We start from the raw sequence: 19,157 nt of genomic DNA, 5'->3' as shown, positions 1-19,157 counted from the left end.
TGAGGAACATGTCTGCCTGGTTACCCTCTTCATCGGTGTACGTTATGGGAAGGTTGGAGCCACTAGCATCACTAGCAATAATCCGCTCCATTAGATACCTTGCGGTCTCGTCATTTGCCATCTCAACTACTTTATAGCAACTCCAACAATGGTCCCTAAATCAGGCCCCCTACTTTCTAAGTAGGGGCTCTCTCTATTTTTTAGGGGCTCATTTTCTACACTCAACTCCAGCAAGGACCTCTAAATCTTAACCCCTATTTATTTTTCCTCCTATTTTCAACATCTTCTCCATATGTGCCCTTCATATCACACCACTATAATTCAAATGTAAATATTTCTAAAGCATAGCAATGAACCACATTCAAAATCACAATTTCAAACATGACAATTTAAATTCAAATTTAAATATGGTCAAAGTACAAATAATCATACTAGCTAGAACCATGAAGTGCCCATAAATGCTCCACAAGATCTGTTGGAGGTATGCCCTAGAGGCAATCATAGAGATGATGATATTCCATTTGTATCCATGATTTGTATACTGTGTTCATTGAATATCCATTAAAGGCTACTTGAATTGATTTGCAATTATGTGAATTGTATGTGAAACTCTTTACTTGTATGGTTATTCTAAAGTTGTCCCTAGTCGGAGTTCATGTGAGGACACACATGAATATTAGACTAGCACATGTATTAGTTGATGACTATGTTTCACAAGTCATGGACATGGAGATGTTGAACTAATAATGTGGACACATGTGGAGACATGTGTTAGGACTGACCCAACATGAGAAGTAGTTCTCTCTTTAAACAACATATACGCTTTGTCCTTAGACCTGAGATTGTCGCATGTATTCTAGATGTGGATTGACCTACTTAGGGGCTATCAAACGCTACGCCGTAACAGGGTAGTTATAAAGGTAGCTTTCGGGTTTGTCAAGAAGCATGCTATGAAACATGGTCAATCAAGATGGGATTTGCCCCTCTCTGATTGAGAGTGATATCTCTGGGCCCCTCGAGTGATCGGATCCGAAAAATGCATGGCCATGCTACGTACGGTTAAGAGTTAACCTACAAAGGGATTCCGAATCACAGGATCGAGAAAGAGCGGTCGGCTTGAAGCTAGACCAAATATCGTGAGGCAAAGGGAATAGCATGTATATTATGTTGTGATGGTTCGTCTGATATGATCTTCGTGTACGTATAGGAGTTGGCACGTCTTGCTAGAGGCCGCTACCGACTATTGGGCCGAGTAGGAGTACTCGGGCCATGTCTATACGTATCCGAACCCAAAGGGTCGCACACTTAAGGGGCTGGAAGCCCAATTCGGATTTGATCCGAGTTGGATTAGGTTTAGGAGTACTAATGGGCCTCGGATCCAGAGGCCCATCAGGAACCCCTATAAATAGAGGGGTGGGGGCGCCCTAGGGTTTACACCTTTTGGCTGAACACTCTTGCCGCGCCTCCCACGCCCTCGCCTGTTGCAACTCGCGGATCTAGCAATCTGGCTTGCGACGCTTCCTCCCTGCACGTGTGGATACCTTGGAGGTGTTGCACCTGCAGCACTTGGACGAGCCATCGACGAGCCGCCGACGAGCCACGACGAGCTGACGACGAGCCGCGGCACCGGAGGCGATCTTGCTGTGCACGTGGACGAGCTGCTGAGGAGCTGCTGGACGTGATCGACTACGTACGACTACGTTGATCGACTACGTACGACTACGTGATCGTCTTCACTGCACCGACGCATATCTACATCTTCCGCACCAGTAGTGCGTCGAGTGGTAATCCCGTGATCCTTATACGGCAGTTCTTCCTGGTTATACGCGGTAGAAATTTTGATTTGCGCTAGCGTAGCCTACCTCGTATCCCTTCAGTGGTATCAAGAGCCTTAGCTGCTTAGTTTTGGATTCGGGATGTGTGCATATGGAGATATGCGAGTTTTCTGTTTGATCTATGTCCTGGTTTCGTGCCCTTGCTGCAATGGTAGTGTAACGACATACTCCTACCGGTCGGTTTCCGCCATCGGAGTTAAGTGATACACGTAAATCCAGTTGCAGTGAGGGAAGATCAATATGATTGGTCGAATCGAGATCCAGGGTCATACGCCAGGCGCATTAGATGTGCAATGGTAGATGGGATCTACTGCCGGGGTCGGGATTTTGCCGTATGCGCATGCTTCGGTAAATCAGCCGTAACTTTTCGGTACGATCTCGGATCGGGGCGATTTCTATACGAAAATTGATCTACAGAAAAAGTTACACGTGAATTTCAACGGCTTCGCCGTTTTCGGCGATATTAGATTTGCCAAATTCGGCTTGGAAGATGGAGTTTCGGGCCTCCCAAGTTTGGAACGTTAGGACGCCTAACTCTGTTTTGCAGGATGTATGTTTGTATCTTGTGATCAGTATGGCCCCCTTGTGTATGTGATGCATGTGTGTAACTAATTCGTGACCTGCGTGTCGCGCGTACGGCAACACGGCAGGAGCCATATGTGTTGTCACTTTAATGTATTTAATGGTCTGCGTACCAATCTGTGATGATCCAAGCAACTATGTAATCTTCATTACTAGATTCTTTACTAGCTATTAGGCGTAATAGCATGCTCTAGTTCTTGGAGGACTCATCACCAGGAGGATGGCGCACATGGAACATGGAGATGGAGATCACCATGGTGAACAGGTTCTTTGGAGATGGAGATCACCATATGAAAACGGGCCATACTGTGTCACAACTATGTGAATGCTATTCTGTTTATGTTTTACTTTCTGCATGCTGTGATGTTAGAAGTAGAACGATCCCTCGCAAATTTTAAGTTAGTATGCCCTCCCAACTAAAACTTGCACCGTCCCATGTCTTGTACAATTAGTGGTGGGTCTATGAAATTAGGGTGCCACTAGTTTTCCTTGACTAGATGGGTTTGTGTCGGACACTTACACGCATAAGGGTTGGTTTGCTTAACGAGATCATCTTAACGGTTAAGGATCTTGGGGCATAAAGGTTGGGCGCCGAGACATAGAGATGTCACCCAACAACAGGAGTCATATGTGATATGATTAGCAAAAGTTGCTTACCGATCTACCTCGTTTGCTAGCGGTGATGCTAAAGCTCACTAGTAGACTTGTTAGTTGTGGATCCTGAATCACTAAGTTTCAATAGAGGGATATTGATTTTAGTGGGAGTAGATTCTATTTAAATAGTTTAATGTAATTTGCTCTATCATGGATACGTTTGTCTTAGTGTATTTTGCATTACTTTTGTTGTAGATTAAATGGCACCTAGCAACACCACCGCATCGTTTGCTTTGCGTTCGGTCCTTGAGAAGGACAAGTTGAATGGAACAAACTACTCGGATTGGATCCGTAACCTGAGAATTGTTCTCAGGGCTGAGAAAAAGGAAGATGTTCTAGACACCCCACTACCACCAGTACCTGCTGATGATGCATCTGCTGCCGTTAAGGCTGCTTACAAGAAGACATTTGATGCTAATCTTGAGGTAAGCTGCCTTATGCTTGCTTGCATGGAACCCGAGCTGCAGATGCAGTTCGAAACAAATCATGAGGCTTACGATATGATCGTGGCGCTCAAGGACATGTTCCAGACACAGGCTAGGACCGAAAGGTTCAATGTGTCCAAAGCCTTTCTGGAGTGCAAGTTAGCAGAAGGCGCAGCAGTAGGACCACATGTAATCAAGATGGTTGGTTACACTCAGCGATTGGAGAAGCTGGGCTTCCCAATGGGCAAAGAGTTGGCCACTGACTTCATTCTCTCATCTCTTCCGCCTAGCTATGGGAACTTCATCTCGAACTACCATATGCATGGGACGGAGAAGGGTCTGAATGAGCTGTGTGGTATGCTCAAGACAGCAGAGGTAGACATTAAGAAAAGCGCTAGTACCAGCCATGTGATGGCTGTACAGAACAAGCCTACCTTCAAGAAGAAGGGCAATTCTTGGAAGAAGAAGGGTAAGGCTGGAGTGTCCAAGCCAAACCCAGCGCCCAAGGCTAAAGCTGGACCTGCTCCAGATAAAGAGTGCTTTTACTGTCATGAACTTGGTCACTGGAAGAGAAACTGCAAGCAGTACCTAGCTTCGTTGAAGAACGGCGGAAGTAAGAGTACTTCTACCTCAGGTACGCTTGTTGTTAATGTTATAGACAACATATTTCTCGCTGATACAGTTATTAATTCTTGGGTATTTGATACCGGATCGGTTGCTCATATTTGCAATTCGATGCAGGGAATGATAAGAAGTAGAAGCGTGGAAAGAGGAGAAGTTGATTTCCGCGTGGGCAATAATGCAAGAGTTGCTGCTTTGACCGTCGGGACGATGCAACTCCACCTCCCGTCAGGATTTATTATGGAGTTGAATAATTGTTATTTTGTTCCTAGTTTAAGTCGAAACATTTTGTCTCCTTCATGTTTGATGAGGGATGGTTATTCATTTGCGAGTGAAAACAATGGTTGTGTGATCTCTAAGAATAATATGTTTATGGCTTTTGCACCCATTGTGAATGGATTATTTGTTTTAAATCTTGATGGTTCACCTGTCTGTAATATAAGTGCTAAAAGGCCTCGGCCTAATGATTTGAGTCCTACCTACTTGTGGCATTGTCGTTTGGGTCATATAAGTGAAAAACGCATGAAGAAGCTCCATTCTGATGGACTTCTAACTTCGTTTGATTTTGAATCATACGAGACATGTGAGGCTTGCTTGCTAGGCAAGATGACCAAGACACCTTTCACAGGATTTCCTGAGAGAGCAGTAGACTTGTTGGAACTCGTACATAGTGATGTATGCGGACCAATGAGCACGACGGCTAGAGGAGGATTCCAATACTTCATAACTTTTACTGATGATTTTAGTAGATATGGCTATGTCTACTTAATGAGGCACAAGTCTGAAACCTTTGAAAAGTTCAAGGAATTTCAGAATGAAGTTGAAAATCAGCGTGGCAAGAAAATTAAGGCCTTACGATCTGATCGTGGAGGCGAGTATTTGAGCCACGAGTTTAGCAATCATCTAAAGAGTTGTGGAATTGTTCCACAACTTACGCCGCCTGGAACACCTCAGAGAAACGGTGTGTCCGAGCGACGTAATCGAACTTTGTTAGACATGGTTCGATCAATGATGAGCCAGTCGGACCTACCGTTGTCATTTTGGGGATACGCTCTAGAAACAGCAGCTTTCACACTAAATAGGGTACCATCTAAATCCGTAGTTAAGACACCATATGAGATATGGACTGGAAAGGTTCCTAGTCTGTCTTTTCTAAAGATTTGGGGATGTGAAGTGTTTGTCAAGCGACTTCAGTCGGACAAGATCACACCCAAGTCGGATAAGTGCATTTTCGTGGGATATCCAAAGGAAACTTTGGGATATTATTTCTACAACCGATCAGAAGGCAAAGTGTTTGTCGCTCGGAACGGGGTTTTCCTAGAGAAAGAGTTTCTCAAAGGAGAAAAGAGTGGAAAGACAGTGCATCTTGAAGAAGTTCAAGATGAGCCAATCGGGCAAGAACCAATGAGTGATGCTAACGTAGCAGAACAAGTTGAGATACCCATGGCAAGAGAAGCACCGCCACAACCACGAAGGTCGGCAAGGCTCCGCGAAATGCGGGAAATATTATTGTTGGACAATGATGAGCCTGCGACATATGCAGAAGCAATGATGGACCCAGACTCCGAAAAATGGCAGAGTGCCATGCAATCCGAAATAGAGTCCATGGGAGACAATCAAGTTTGGAACTTGGTTGACCCGCCTGATGGTGTTAAGGCCATAGAGTGCAAGTGGATCTATAAGAAGAAAAAGGACATGGATGGAAATGTTCACATCTATAAAGCACGACTTGTCGCAAAAGGTTTTCGACAAGTTCAAGGAGTTGACTACGACGAGACCTTCTCGCCGGTAGTGATGCTTAAGTCCATTCGGATTATTCTAGCTATAGCTGCATATTTCGATTATGAGATATGGCAGATGGATGTCAAGACAGCTTTCCTGAATGGAAACCTAGCTGAGGACGTGTATATGATACAGCCCGAGGGTTTTGTCGATCCGAAAAATGCTGGAAAGGTATGCAAGCTTCAGAGATCCATTTATGGATTGAAGCAAGCATCTAGGAGTTGGAACATTCGTTTTGATGAAGTGGTCAAAGGGTTTGACTTCACCAAGAACGAAGAAGAGTCTTGTGTTTACAAGAAGGTTAGTGGGAGCTCTGTAGTATTTCTAATCTTATATGTGGATGACATATTACTGATTGGAAATAACATTCCTATGCTTGAGTCCGTAAAGACTTCACTGAAAAATAGTTTTTCGATGAAGGACTTAGGGGAAGCGGCATATATTCTGGGTATTAAGATCTATAGAGATAGATCGAGAAGGCTTATAGGTTTAAGCCAAGATACTTACATTGACAAAGTGTTGAAGCGGTTCAGCATGGAAGAGGCAAAGAAAGGGTTCTTGCCTATGTCACATGGCATACATCTCAGCAAGACTCAGTGTCCTTCGACTGCTGATGAGCGGGATCGCATGAGTAGAGTGCCATATGCCTCGGCTATTGGATCTATCATGTATGCAATGATAAGTACTCGCCCAGATGTTTCATATGCGCTAAGTATGACAAGCAGACACCAATCTGATCCAGGTGAGAGTCACTGGACAGCGGTGAAAAACATTCTTAAGTACTTGAGAAGGACTAAAGATATGTTCCTCGTCTATGGAGGTCAGGAGGAGCTCGTTGTAACAGGTTACACCGATGCTAGTTTCCAAACCGACAGAGATGATTCAAAGTCACAATCAGGATTTGTGTTCACACTGAATGGTGGTGCTGTTAGTTGGAAGAGTTCCAAGCAGGAGACGGTGGCCGATTCTACGACAGAAGCCGAGTACATCGCGGCTTCGGAAGCCGCGAAGGAAGGTGTTTGGATAAGGAATTTCCTCATTGAGCTTGGTGTGTTCCCGAATGCGTCCAGCCCATTGAATCTCTACTGTGATAATAATGGGGCAATTGCGCAAGCAAAGGAGCCAAGGAACCACCAGAAGAACAAACACGTAATGCGGCGATTTCATCTCATTCGAGACTTCGTTAACCGGGGTGAGATCAAGATATGCAAAATACACACGGATCTGAACATTTCTGATCCGTTGACAAAACCACTCCCACAGGCTAAGCATGATGCGCATGTAAGAGCTATGGGTATTAGGTACCTTCTAGATTGACTCTAGTGCAAGTGGGAGACTGTTGGAGGTATGCCCTAGAGGCAATCATAGAGATGATGATATTCCATTTGTATCCATGATTTGTATACTGTGTTCATTGAATATCCATTAAAGGCTACTTGAATTGATTTGCAATTATGTGAATTGTATGTGAAACTCTTTACTTGTATGGTTATTCTAAAGTTGTCCCTAGTCGGAGTTCATGTGAGGACACACATGAATATTAGACTAGCACATGTATTAGTTGATGACTATGTTTCACAAGTCATGGACATGGAGATGTTGAACTAATAATGTGGACACATGTGGAGACATGTGTTAGGACTGACCCAACATGAGAAGTAGTTCTCTCTTTAAACAACATATACGCTTTGTCCTTAGACCTGAGATTGTCGCATGTATTCTAGATGTGGATTGACCTACTTAGGGGCTATCAAACGCTACGCCGTAACAGGGTAGTTATAAAGGTAGCTTTCGGGTTTGTCAAGAAGCATGCTATGAAACATGGTCAATCAAGATGGGATTTGCCCCTCTCTGATTGAGAGTGATATCTCTGGGCCCCTCGAGTGATCGGATCCGAAAAATGCATGGCCATGCTACGTACGGTTAAGAGTTAACCTACAAAGGGATTCCGAATCACAGGATCGAGAAAGAGCGGTCGGCTTGAAGCTAGACCAAATATCGTGAGGCAAAGGGAATAGCATGTATATTATGTTGTGATGGTTCGTCTGATATGATCTTCGTGTACGTATAGGAGTTGGCACGTCTTGCTAGAGGCCGCTACCGACTATTGGGCCGAGTAGGAGTACTCGGGCCATGTCTATACGTATCCGAACCCAAAGGGTCGCACACTTAAGGGGCTGGAAGCCCAATTCGGATTTGATCCGAGTTGGATTAGGTTTAGGAGTACTAATGGGCCTCGGATCCAGAGGCCCATCAGGAACCCCTATAAATAGAGGGGTGGGGGCGCCCTAGGGTTTACACCTTTTGGCTGAACACTCTTGCCGCGCCTCCCACGCCCTCGCCTGTTGCAACTCGCGGATCTAGCAATCCGGCTTGCGACGCTTCCTCCCTGCACGTGTGGATACCTTGGAGGTGTTGCACCTGCAGCACTTGGACGAGCCATCGACGAGCCGCCGACGAGCCACGACGAGCTGACGACGAGCCGCGGCACCGGAGGCGATCTTGCTGTGCACGTGGACGAGCTGCTGAGGAGCTGCTGGACGTGATCGACTACGTACGACTACGTTGATCGACTACGTACGACTACGTGATCGTCTTCACTGCACCGACGCATATCTACATCTTCCGCACCAGTAGTGCGTCGAGTGGTAATCCCGTGATCCTTATACGGCAGTTCTTCCTGGTTATACGCGGTAGAAATTTTGATTTGCGCTAGCGTAGCCTACCTCGTATCCCTTCAAGATCATCATGAAGTCTCTCATGCACACGTCTATCCTCAATCTTCTGATGTATCTTGAGGAACTCCTCAAGAATGAGGGGATCACGTCGTTGGTACTCCTCCGGCCTCAGTACCTCACCACCATCTTGATCATAGTCGTAATACTCTTTTTCATCTCTCTCATTTTCAATGATCATGTTATGCATGATAACAACAGTGGTCATTATATACAATAGAGTGTCCTTATCTCAAAATCTAGCAGGCCCCCTCACCATGGCAAAGCGTGCTTGTAGAACACCAAATGCTCTCTCCACATCCTTCCTCACCGCTTCTTGTTCTTTTGTGAAATGGACTTTCTTATTGCCTTGTGTACTCCTATAGCTCTTCACAAAATTCACCCAAGAAGGGTAGATAGTATCCCATGGTATACTTGTTACCATTGAGCATATACTCAATAGGTGGTACAGTCCCTGAAGTTAGCCTTTGAAATAATGGTGATCTTTGCAAGACATTGATATCATTTAAAGAGCCCGGTAGACTAAAGAAACAATGCCAAATCCACAAATTCTTAGATGCAACAGCTTCAAGTATCATAGTTGGCCCATCCACATGCCCTGAATACTGCCTTTTCCAAGCTGTTGGGCAATTCTTCCACCTCCAATGCATACAATCGATGCAACCGAGCATGCCAGGCCATTCCCTCTTAGTGTTAATGGCCAACAATCTTGCAGTGTCCTCAATAGTAGGTGGCCTCAAGTATTGCTCCCCAAACACCTCAACCACAACCTGCACAAAGTGGTGAAAAGCCTCTACCATGGTGCTCTCAGCAAGCCTCACAACTTCATCCATTGAATCAGCTGGAACATCATATGCCATCATGCAAAATGACCCAAACACCTTTTGCAATGCCGTGGCACCGAGAAGACCTGTTGCATTTAATTTTTGCCTAAAGTAGTCATCATGTGCCTCCACACCATCCACAATATGCAAGAAGATTTCTCTTGACAATCTGAACCTCTTCCTGAAGAATGTTGCATTGTATATTGGAGGATCTGCAAAATAATCAGCTACAATGCCCAGATTGCCACTAGACATGTCCCTCAAAACTACCTCACGTCCCGGGACTGAACCACGATGCTTCTTCTTGTGTCTCTCATAGTCCATGTCGGCAAGCATAAGAATAACAATGAGGTCATCATCATCGGAGAAGACCATCTACAATATTGCAAAATTGTCATGTTCCAATAAGAAAACAGGTTCAAATAAAAAAATTGTCATGTTCAAATAAGAAAATTGCTATTCATCTAAAAAATAAAGCTTTCCTATTATTTGTCATGTAGTCATGTTTATTGTTCAAGATATACATGCCCACAACTACAGGAAATGTTCACTAAGCACTCTATGAATCATAAACGATGAAAGTCCTTCAATACAAGTTTCATCATTATATATTTCTACCATAACAAATTAGTGTAGGCTTGAACATGCATTTGGTCTAATCTCTAGGAATCGTAATCATGAATGGTACAACTGATCTAACAACTGATGTGTGCAATCTGATGGGTCAAAGGAAGAATATAAGTCTGCAAAAGAACAGAACAAGCTCTGAAATAGGAAGGAAAAGCTGACTAATTATGCAGAACTTGATTGGCATGCTGGTAGTCACAGTTCATCAGCTAAGAAAGTTCAATATAATGTAACGTGAAGTGGTGAACTGTACTGTAGTACTGTATTAATGCCAAATATTTTAAAGTGCACAATCATACAATACTGAATAACTATCATGTGCTGCAGTAAATCTCTCCTGACATATGCTTATAACACTTAATTTCATAGGAACCAACTGGTTCTGTTTTAGAGCTTATAACACTTAATTTCCTAGGAATCAACTGGTTCTCCTAACTTCCTCCTCCTAAGAGTCCACTTAGATCAACAAGAAAACAATGAAATAGATCATAGAAGCAGATTGTTAATATATCACAATCAATCAGTAAAATGGAATGATATTAACCTCTGATGGAGAAACATAACATATATATGCAAACTTGGTTGAAAATAACTAGGAATCACAAACATATCATGTCTTTGTTGTCATGACAAGTATGTGCAAGTTCAGAACTGGCCTATATACAATCACTTCTGTTCTTTACGGAAGTACATTTGCATCGTTAACAGTTTCAGTAGCAACAAACAAGGATTTATACCCATGCATCTACTACTCCATTGGTTAACCTAGATCACTCTACTAGTCAACAGATTGATTCTTGAATACAGAACTTTGTCCAGAATAATAGCTGGGCACAGTTCTTGCTCCCCCAACTACTCCAACAGAAACCTGAACCTACACGACCCAGCACAGAGCCCTGAATGTCTTAAACTGAGGTAGGTTCAAGGCAATCGAAATTAAGGACAAGAGGACAGAGTCGAAGGACCAATAGGTACCTGACCTTCTCTTCTCGCTGTAGTTGCTGATCTTGCTGGAGAAGTAAGCTTGGGGAGGGAGGCAACAGATCAAGACACCTGCTTGAGGGGCGTCGCTGACGAGGAGACGCAGGGACGGCATCTAGATGGAGGAGAGGAGAGAGCGCACCGTGAGGCAAGGACGCTGTGGATCCATGTCCACGCACGACCGGGCAGTAGTGGGGGAGGACGATGGGCACCGGTGTGTGTGTGTGCGGGAGGTGGAGGCGGCGGCGGCGGAGTAGGAAAAGGTCCGCAGAGGAAAAGAAGTGCGCGAAACGTCTGTGCTGCCAAAATAACCGTGGATGGGGGTTGCGGAGGCACCCTCCAGGCCAGGGGGTGTGGGAGGGAATTTGGAGGTCTTCCCAAAATGGGGGCTCTAATAAGGGTCCTGCTGGACTTCATTTTTTTTTACATAACCTCCTTATTAGAATTAGGGACTCTGTTTAGAGGGTCTGCTAGAATTGATCTTAAACACACATGAAATCATAGTTACATGTACATTAAGGTATTTTCATGAAATCATAGAACAACCATGAAAAACAACAAACTGATTGAAATGTACACATGAAACTATACATGAAATGAAACTTACATGAAAATTTATAAGAAATACACAAGAATGCCTTGAATGAAACTTAATTACATGAAATGTCTTTAATGTGTTACATGAAATCATAGTTATATGTACGTTAAGGTATATACATGAAATCATAGAACAACATGAAACAATACATGAAAGTCTCGAATGAATCCTACCAAATTTGAAGTGTTTCTACAAATTTCTACTAATTCCAACTAAATTCTACCAAATTTGTAGTGTTTATACAAATTTCTACTAATTTCTAAGAATTTCTACAAAATTTGAAGTGTTTATACAAATTTCTACTAATTTATTGGAATTTCTAGAAAATTTCTACTCATTCCTACTAATTTTAAGAATTTCTACCAAATTTCTTCTAATTTCTAAGTGTTTCTACCAAATTTCTACAAATTTCTAGTAACTTGTAAGAATTTCTACCAAATTTCTACAAATTTCTACTAATTTTTGAATCATTTCTAATAGCATAGTAATTTCTAAAAGTTATACAAAATATATACAAAATTATACTATGCAACTGAACTAAATTATATTGATTTCCTACTAATCATAGTAATTTCCTATTGAGTTTCAACTAATAATAGTAATTTCCTATTGATCTTTTACTAATCTACTGATTTTCTACAAATTTCTATTGATGTTCTACCGTACGTGCGGGAGCCAGGGCCGGTGGTGGTTACGGTGGCGACGGGGGGAGGGGGCTGTACGGCGGCTAGGGCGGCGGAGTAGTAATGCGTGGGACGAGGAGGTCGGGGCAGAGGAGGCCGGTGGTGGTGGGGATGGAGGCAGCAGAGATGAGGGCGGAGGCCGACAGTGATGACGGGGACGGAGGTAGTGACGAGGGCGGAGGCCGGCGGCAACGACAGGGATGGAGGTGGCAACGAGGATGGACGCAGCGACAAGGCGGCGCGATTGAGGCGGCGGCGATGAGGGGACGCAACGGAGGAGGCGGCGGTACGAGCACGAGCGAGGCGGCCAGGGCAGCGAGTGACGGCTCCTGGGGCAGCGGGCGACGGCGGCCGGGGCGGTGGGCGACGAGGAGAACGGTGACTAGCAACGGAGAAGCCGGACGGGCGTGGATCTTGGTGGCGGTGAAAATTTTGCTGAAGTGTTGAAGGGTGGGGGGTAGAAGATGACTGTTACTTTTATGCCCCCTTTTATCCCGGTTTGTAATTAAACCCGAAACTAAAGGGGGATTTTGTCCCAAGTGCGAATAGCAACCAGGACAAAAGCTTGCCCTTTTATCCTCGTTGCAAATTGAAACCGGGATAAAAGGGTACATTTCGGGCGGGAATCGAAGGTGGGAATAAAAAAATACCCTTTTATCCCGGTTCGAGTTTGCAACCGGGATATGGGGGAGCTTTTGTCCTTGTTGCTATTGGCACCCAGGACAAAAGGGCCTTTTCCCATTTTTCGTCTCCCGCCTATTTTTTGGAAATGGATTTTATTTATGTTTTCACTAGATTTTAGGATGCAAAAAATAAAAACTTTACATATTTTAAACAAGCAAAAATATATTAAATTAGCAAGTGTATTTAAAATAAGTTTGAATGAGTCATTAATTCTATACCAGTTCTTTTAGCTTCTAAAATAATTATTTTACTGCATCACTATCATCAAGAAATTATTCAATTAAACAATTTCAACACGCAAAAAAATCAATTTATGTATGTGGTTAACATTGTTCATATTGATCGAATAAACCTTAACCTCAACTAATTTAAACACACATGAAATCAAACATATGTTAAATTAAAAATTGTATCAAGTAGTATATGAAATCATAGAACTTTACATAAAGGTGAAGCAAATTTAGCGCATTACAATGTAACGTTAAAAAACTTCTTCTTCACGAAAGTTCCTTGATCATGATCGCAGCGTAATTACGGAGCCTCTTCTTTGGATAGCAAGATGCTTGGGTCAACTTCAACAGTGAATGGAGGCATGCCATCAAATTAATCATAATCATATGATTGGTCTATTTTGTCCTCGACTCCCACGATCTTTCTTTTACCTGAAAGAACTATGTGGCGCTTTGGCTCCCATGGCTGTTCTGGATTTCTCTTGGGTTTGCTAGACATGTCCTTCACATAGAAAACCTAATGCACATCATTAGCAAGTACGAATGGTTCATCACTGTATCCAGTCTTGCTCAGGTCCACTATTGTCATTCCGTACTGATCTTTGGTTACGCCAGTTAGCTTCACCCATTTGCAATGAAATAGAGGGATGTACAGCGATCTGTATTCGAGTTCTCATATCTCCTCCATGAAACCATAATACGACTCCTTGCTACTGTTTTTGTCTATAGCATCTATGCAGACACCACTATTCTGGTTCATGCTTTTCTGGTCCTAGGCTCTCGTGTAAAATGTATAACCATTTATCTCGTAGCCTTGGAATTTCACGATTGTGCTAGCAAGTCCCGTGGCTAACCAAGCGAGCTGTGGGTGAATCTCAGAGTTACCCATAAGTTGTTGGCGCAGCCAGGAGGGAAAAGTTTCCATGTGACGATGTGTAAGTCAGGCATCGGATTTCGTCGGGTTTTTGGATACTAGCATCTGACTGTGCTGCTCGATATACGGAGCCACAAAGGATGACTGTTGCAGAATAGTGTAGTGTGCCTTATCGAACAAATCAGTATCATTGCTCAAAATTGATTTCCTTCCAAGAGTGCCCATTCCCGACAGCCTCCCCTCATGGTGTGAAGTTGGAACCCCAATCGAGTCAGTTGAGTCAATAAAATCAACACAAAACTCGATCACCCCCTCTGTTCCATATCCCTTGGTGATGCTTCCTTCTGGATGGGCACGATTAAGAACATAGTTTTTTAGGACAGACATGAACCTCTCGAAAAGGCCACATATTGTGCAGGTATAATGGTACAAGAATACCAATCTCTTTTACTAGGTGAACCAGGAGGTGCGTCATAATATTGAAGAAGGATGGTGGAAATACCAACTCAAAGTTGACAAGATATTGCACCACATCGTTCTATAGCTTTGCTAGTTTGGTTGGGTCGATTGCCTTCTGCGAAATCGCATTGACAAACGCGTATAGCTTTATGAGCGGCAATCGAACATTCTCTGGTAGAACACCCCTTAGTGCAACTGGAAGCAACTGGGTCATCAAAATGTGGCAGTCATGGGCCTTGAGATTTGTGAATTTCTTTTCTTTCATATTTATTATTCCCTTTATATTCGAGGAGTACCCAGGCGGGAGCTTCATACTATTCAAGTATTCAAACATGCTATCCTTCTCTTCCTTACTGAGAGTGTAACTAGTAGGATGTAAGTAGTGTTGTCCGTTATCTTTCTTTTCCGGATGTAGGTCATCTCGTTGCCCCATGGCTTTTAGGTCCTATCATGCTTCCAATGTATCTTTTGAGGTCCCATAAACACCCATGAAGCCTAGCACGTTCACGCAAAGATTCTTCGTCAGATGCATCACGTCTGTTGCATTGCGGACCTCTAGGATTTCCCAATAAGGTAGCTCCCAAAATATTGACTTCTTCTTCCACATGGGTGCACATCCATTATCATCGTTCGTAACAGGTTGGCTACCAAAATCCTTTCCAAAGACTACCCTTACATCCTTTATCATCTCAAAGACACGCTTTCCATTACGGTGTGCAGGTTTTTACGATCGTCTGGCGACCCTTGGAAATGCATCCCGCTCTTTATCAGCTGGTGGTGAGCAGGGAGAAATCGACGATGACCCATATAGATGATCTTCTTATAGTGCTTCAAACACATGCTGTCTGTGTCGTCTAAACAGTAGGTGCAGGCCCGATATCCCTTGTTTGTCTATCCCAAAAGGTTACTCAGTGCAGGCCAATCATTGATGGTTACATACAATAATGCTCGTATGTTAAAGATCTCTTGTTTATCCTCATCCCACACACGTACAGCTTCTTCCTTCCAGAGCTGTAAAAGTTCATCAACCAACGGTCTTAGGTACAAGTCAATGTCATTGCCGGGTTGTTTTGGGCCTTGGATAAGCGTCGGCATCATAATGAACTTCCGCTTCATGCATAGCCAAGGAGGAAGGTTGAACATACATAAGGTCACAGGCCAATTACTATGACCACTACTCAACTCACCAAATGAATTGAATCTATCAGTACTTAAACCAAACCTTATGTTCCTTGCATCACTTTCAATCTGGGAATGTTCTATCAATTGATCTCCACTAGGCCCCATCAACAGGGTGTCTCAGCATCTCATCTTGTTTACGATCTTCTTTGCGCCATCGCATCAACTTAGCATTCGCCTTATTCCTGAACAAGCGTGGTATTATAGGGAAATACCACATCACCTTTGCGGGAACTCTCTTCTTGGGAGGCTGCCCCTCGACATCACCAGGATCATCTCGCCAGATCTTATACCGCAGCGCTTCGCACATGGGACAAGCATCCAATTTCTCGTATTCAGCACCACGATAGAGATACAGTTATTAGGGCATGCGTGTATCTTCTAAACCTCCAATCCCAGAGGGCAAACAATCTATTTAGCTTCATTTGTTCTTGACGACAATTCATTATTCTTGGGAAGAATCTTCTTGACAATTTTCAATATCCTCTGAAATGCCTTATCGGACACACCAATTTTGGCCTTCCATTGCATAAATTCTAGTGTAGTACGCAATTTTTTATGGCCCTACTGGCAATTTGGGTATAATAATTTTTTGTGATCATTTATCACGCGCTGCAACTTGGCTGCTTTCTTCTCAGTTTCGCAATCTCTGTGTGCATCCCATAGCACCTGACCAAGGTCATCAGTTGGGTCATCTTCTACAAACTGATCTTCATCAGCCTCGCCCATTGTAGTATCTGCAAAAGCTTGGCCTGCAGCCCAGTCCGGAATGTTGTCATCCCCCTCTTGCTCTTTGCCGTCTTCCATTACAACTCCTCTTTCGTCGTGCTTGGTCTAAACCAAATAGTTAGGCATGAAACCGTATCTAAACAAATAGCTGTGAACCCTAGGAAGCCTGTGAATAGTCCTTCTTGTTACTGCATTGGAAGTATGGACAACATATGAACCCGTTCTCTGGCTTGTTCGCTTTGGCCACTTTGAGAAAATAATGCAAGCCATCAATAAACTCCTTGCTCCATCTGTCCGCATTATACATGCATTGCCGGTCCATCTGCATCGTATTATGCATGAAAATGGATTACGCATGAAAATGGATTACTCATTTTTTCCTTTTTTTATTTCTGTTGTACACAATTAATTTTAATATGATTTTTGGCATGCAGGTCTCTAATATCTTGCCAACGTAATAAATATTAGATTATATGATAGTTTTTTTTACAAATTCAAATATATTATTTCTTCATCCCTCAATGATTACAAATATTAGGTTCTCTTGTTGTGAATAAGTGTGTCATTTCCATTTTGCATCAAAATTCATCTTTACGTGCCTATTGATGGTTATTTGATATGCTTTACGACTTATCTACATGCTATTCATGATTGAAAGCATGTCAAACTTTGTAGTGCAAATGGTGCTGAAAGCTTAGATATAGATAGAAATACACATATTTAAATTTCAGATGCAAACAATAAGATACACTACAACAAACCATCCACTGATTACTATCTAGGAGGACTTTAAGCATTCTTGGGTGGTGAAGATGAAGGTTCCTCTGACCCAGCCTCATCCTGTGGTTTATTTGTGCCTCCTGCAACGATAGTACTAAGTGAACGTGAAACACCCGGGACTAGCGGTGGAGCATAACGACCACCAAAAGGATGTTCCTGACCCGCCGCAACAGCATCTTCATAACATCTTTGCAAATAATGAAGCATTGCTTTCTCCCACGTGCTCATTTTCTTCAGCTTATCATGAGGGCCAACTATGGTTTTCCCCTTGCCACGAGCGGAACGACGATCACCCCCACCATCGTCACTACCTCCAGTAGCAGAAGCCATCTCTATGTACAAAAATTCATACCTTAGCATTGTAGAACTTGTTGAGTTTGCAAACCATGATCATCTCGGCGAGCATTTCTCCACCGGATGGGACTGTACTTCGCCATGGAAGAGCTCCAATTCTACGAGGAAGGGGATACGGTCTTCCATGATGTTCGTTGCCACTTTTCCTCATAGAATCCGAGCTCCTCCTTGACGTTCGTTGCCACTCAGCAGAGAACATGCTCGCCGAGATGAACATAGTATGCAAGTTCAACAAGTACGGATTTGAAAAACCATATTGAATTTGACAAGATAAACCGTCTAGATAAGGGTAGCATCATTCGTAAACCGCTGCAAGGATACATACTATATATGACACATATGACATACTAATTTTTCCTCATAATTAATATTGAAATCCTCTCCATTCTACCTCACATTTACTCTCCATTCTCCCTCACATTCTAGCTCAAAATTCTCTCCATTTTCTACCTCACATTCTAGCAAATAAATTATCCATCTCCATTCTACACATCAAGTTGTTTTAACTAATACAAATCGTATATAACAAGCAAACTATCCATCACATTCTAGCTCAAAAACATGTATAAATACAAATCCTCTTCATTCTCCCTCTTTCTAACAAGCAAACTCATTTTTCTCCCTCTCTAAAGCATAAAACAAAGCATAACAAGACGATGAAGTAGATAACCTTCACAACACTTTGAATGAGTGAAATCCCCATGAAAATGAGGAAAAAATTTTTTGCAGCACCTCCCCTAGGCTTTCTTCGACGCCATGGAGAGGAGGTGAAGCTCTCTGTCTCGGTGGAGTGGACTGGCTCGGGTTGGAGGAGGAAGAAAGACCTCTGTCTTGGGATTTAATGGGGCATCAGTTTTTATCCTGGTCTAAAATTCCAATCGGGATAGAAAGGAACACCTTTTATCCCGGTTGAAGTTTACTCCCGGTTGGAACCACCAATCGGGACAAAAGCGCAACCCTTTTGTCCCGGTTGGAATTACCAACCGGGAGTAAATATTTTGTCTGGGTTGGTAACTCCAACCGGGACAAAAGGCTAGTGTTTTTGTCCCGGTTGGATGCTCCAACCGGGACAAAAGGGGGGTGCCGTTGGTGGCTGGGAACTAGCCATTACAACTGGGACTCAAGGGGGGGCTTTAGTCCCGGTTGGAAATACCAACCGGAACTAAAGCTCCACCCCATTTCACCCTACCGTGGCGCGCCCCCTTTTGTCCCAGGCCAACTTTAAACTGGGACAAAATGGGGCGTATGCAAGGTGAGTTCTCTACTAGTGGCGGCTGAAATTTTAGAGACTGCCGGACTCAAATTAGGCTGCTGGAAAAGTGACTTGATCATGGGTTCATCTTGGAGTGGGGCCAATTGACTTGCCTAAACGTGTTGAAAGCTGAAACCAATGTGGCGTTTAAGCTTGGGTCACATTAGACCTGAGTAAATACAGTAGTATTGACATCCTTAGGGTCTAGGAACTGGACTTATGATTCTTACTACATGTGCGAACAATTTTGGGCTCGGAACAAAGTTGGA

The 19,157-nt window shown here is 43.3% G+C and overlaps 1 protein-coding gene across 1 annotated transcript; it reads right to left on the bottom strand.

Annotated features, from left to right (window-relative positions):
* Positions 1-8,993: 8,993 nt before the first annotated feature.
* Positions 8,994-16,502, bottom strand: LOC117853493 (uncharacterized). Its single transcript, XM_034735838.1, has 2 exons — positions 16,443-16,502; positions 8,994-9,833 (listed from the first exon to the last, which is right to left on the bottom strand). The coding sequence occupies exons 1-2, from the start codon at positions 16,500-16,502 to the stop codon at positions 8,994-8,996; spliced, it is 900 nt and encodes a 299-aa protein (XP_034591729.1).
* Positions 16,503-19,157: the final 2,655 nt, after the last annotated feature.

The sequence above is a fragment of the Setaria viridis genome, chromosome 4 (assembly GCF_005286985.2).
Source record: "Setaria viridis chromosome 4, Setaria_viridis_v4.0, whole genome shotgun sequence".
NCBI classification, from domain to species: domain Eukaryota; kingdom Viridiplantae; phylum Streptophyta; class Magnoliopsida; order Poales; family Poaceae; genus Setaria; species Setaria viridis.
This window is presented reverse-complemented; position numbering and strand designations above follow the sequence as displayed.

Excerpts from the sequence above, each read along its gene's own strand:
- LOC117853493 (XM_034735838.1), bottom strand. The coding sequence starts at position 16,502 with ATGGGCGAGGCTGATGAAGATCAGTTTGTAGAAGATGACCCAACTGAT. Across the intron at positions 9,834-16,442 it reads CAACTGATGACCTTGGTCAG|ATGGTCTTCTCCGATGATGA; the intron begins GTGCTATGGGAT and ends GCAATATTGTAG.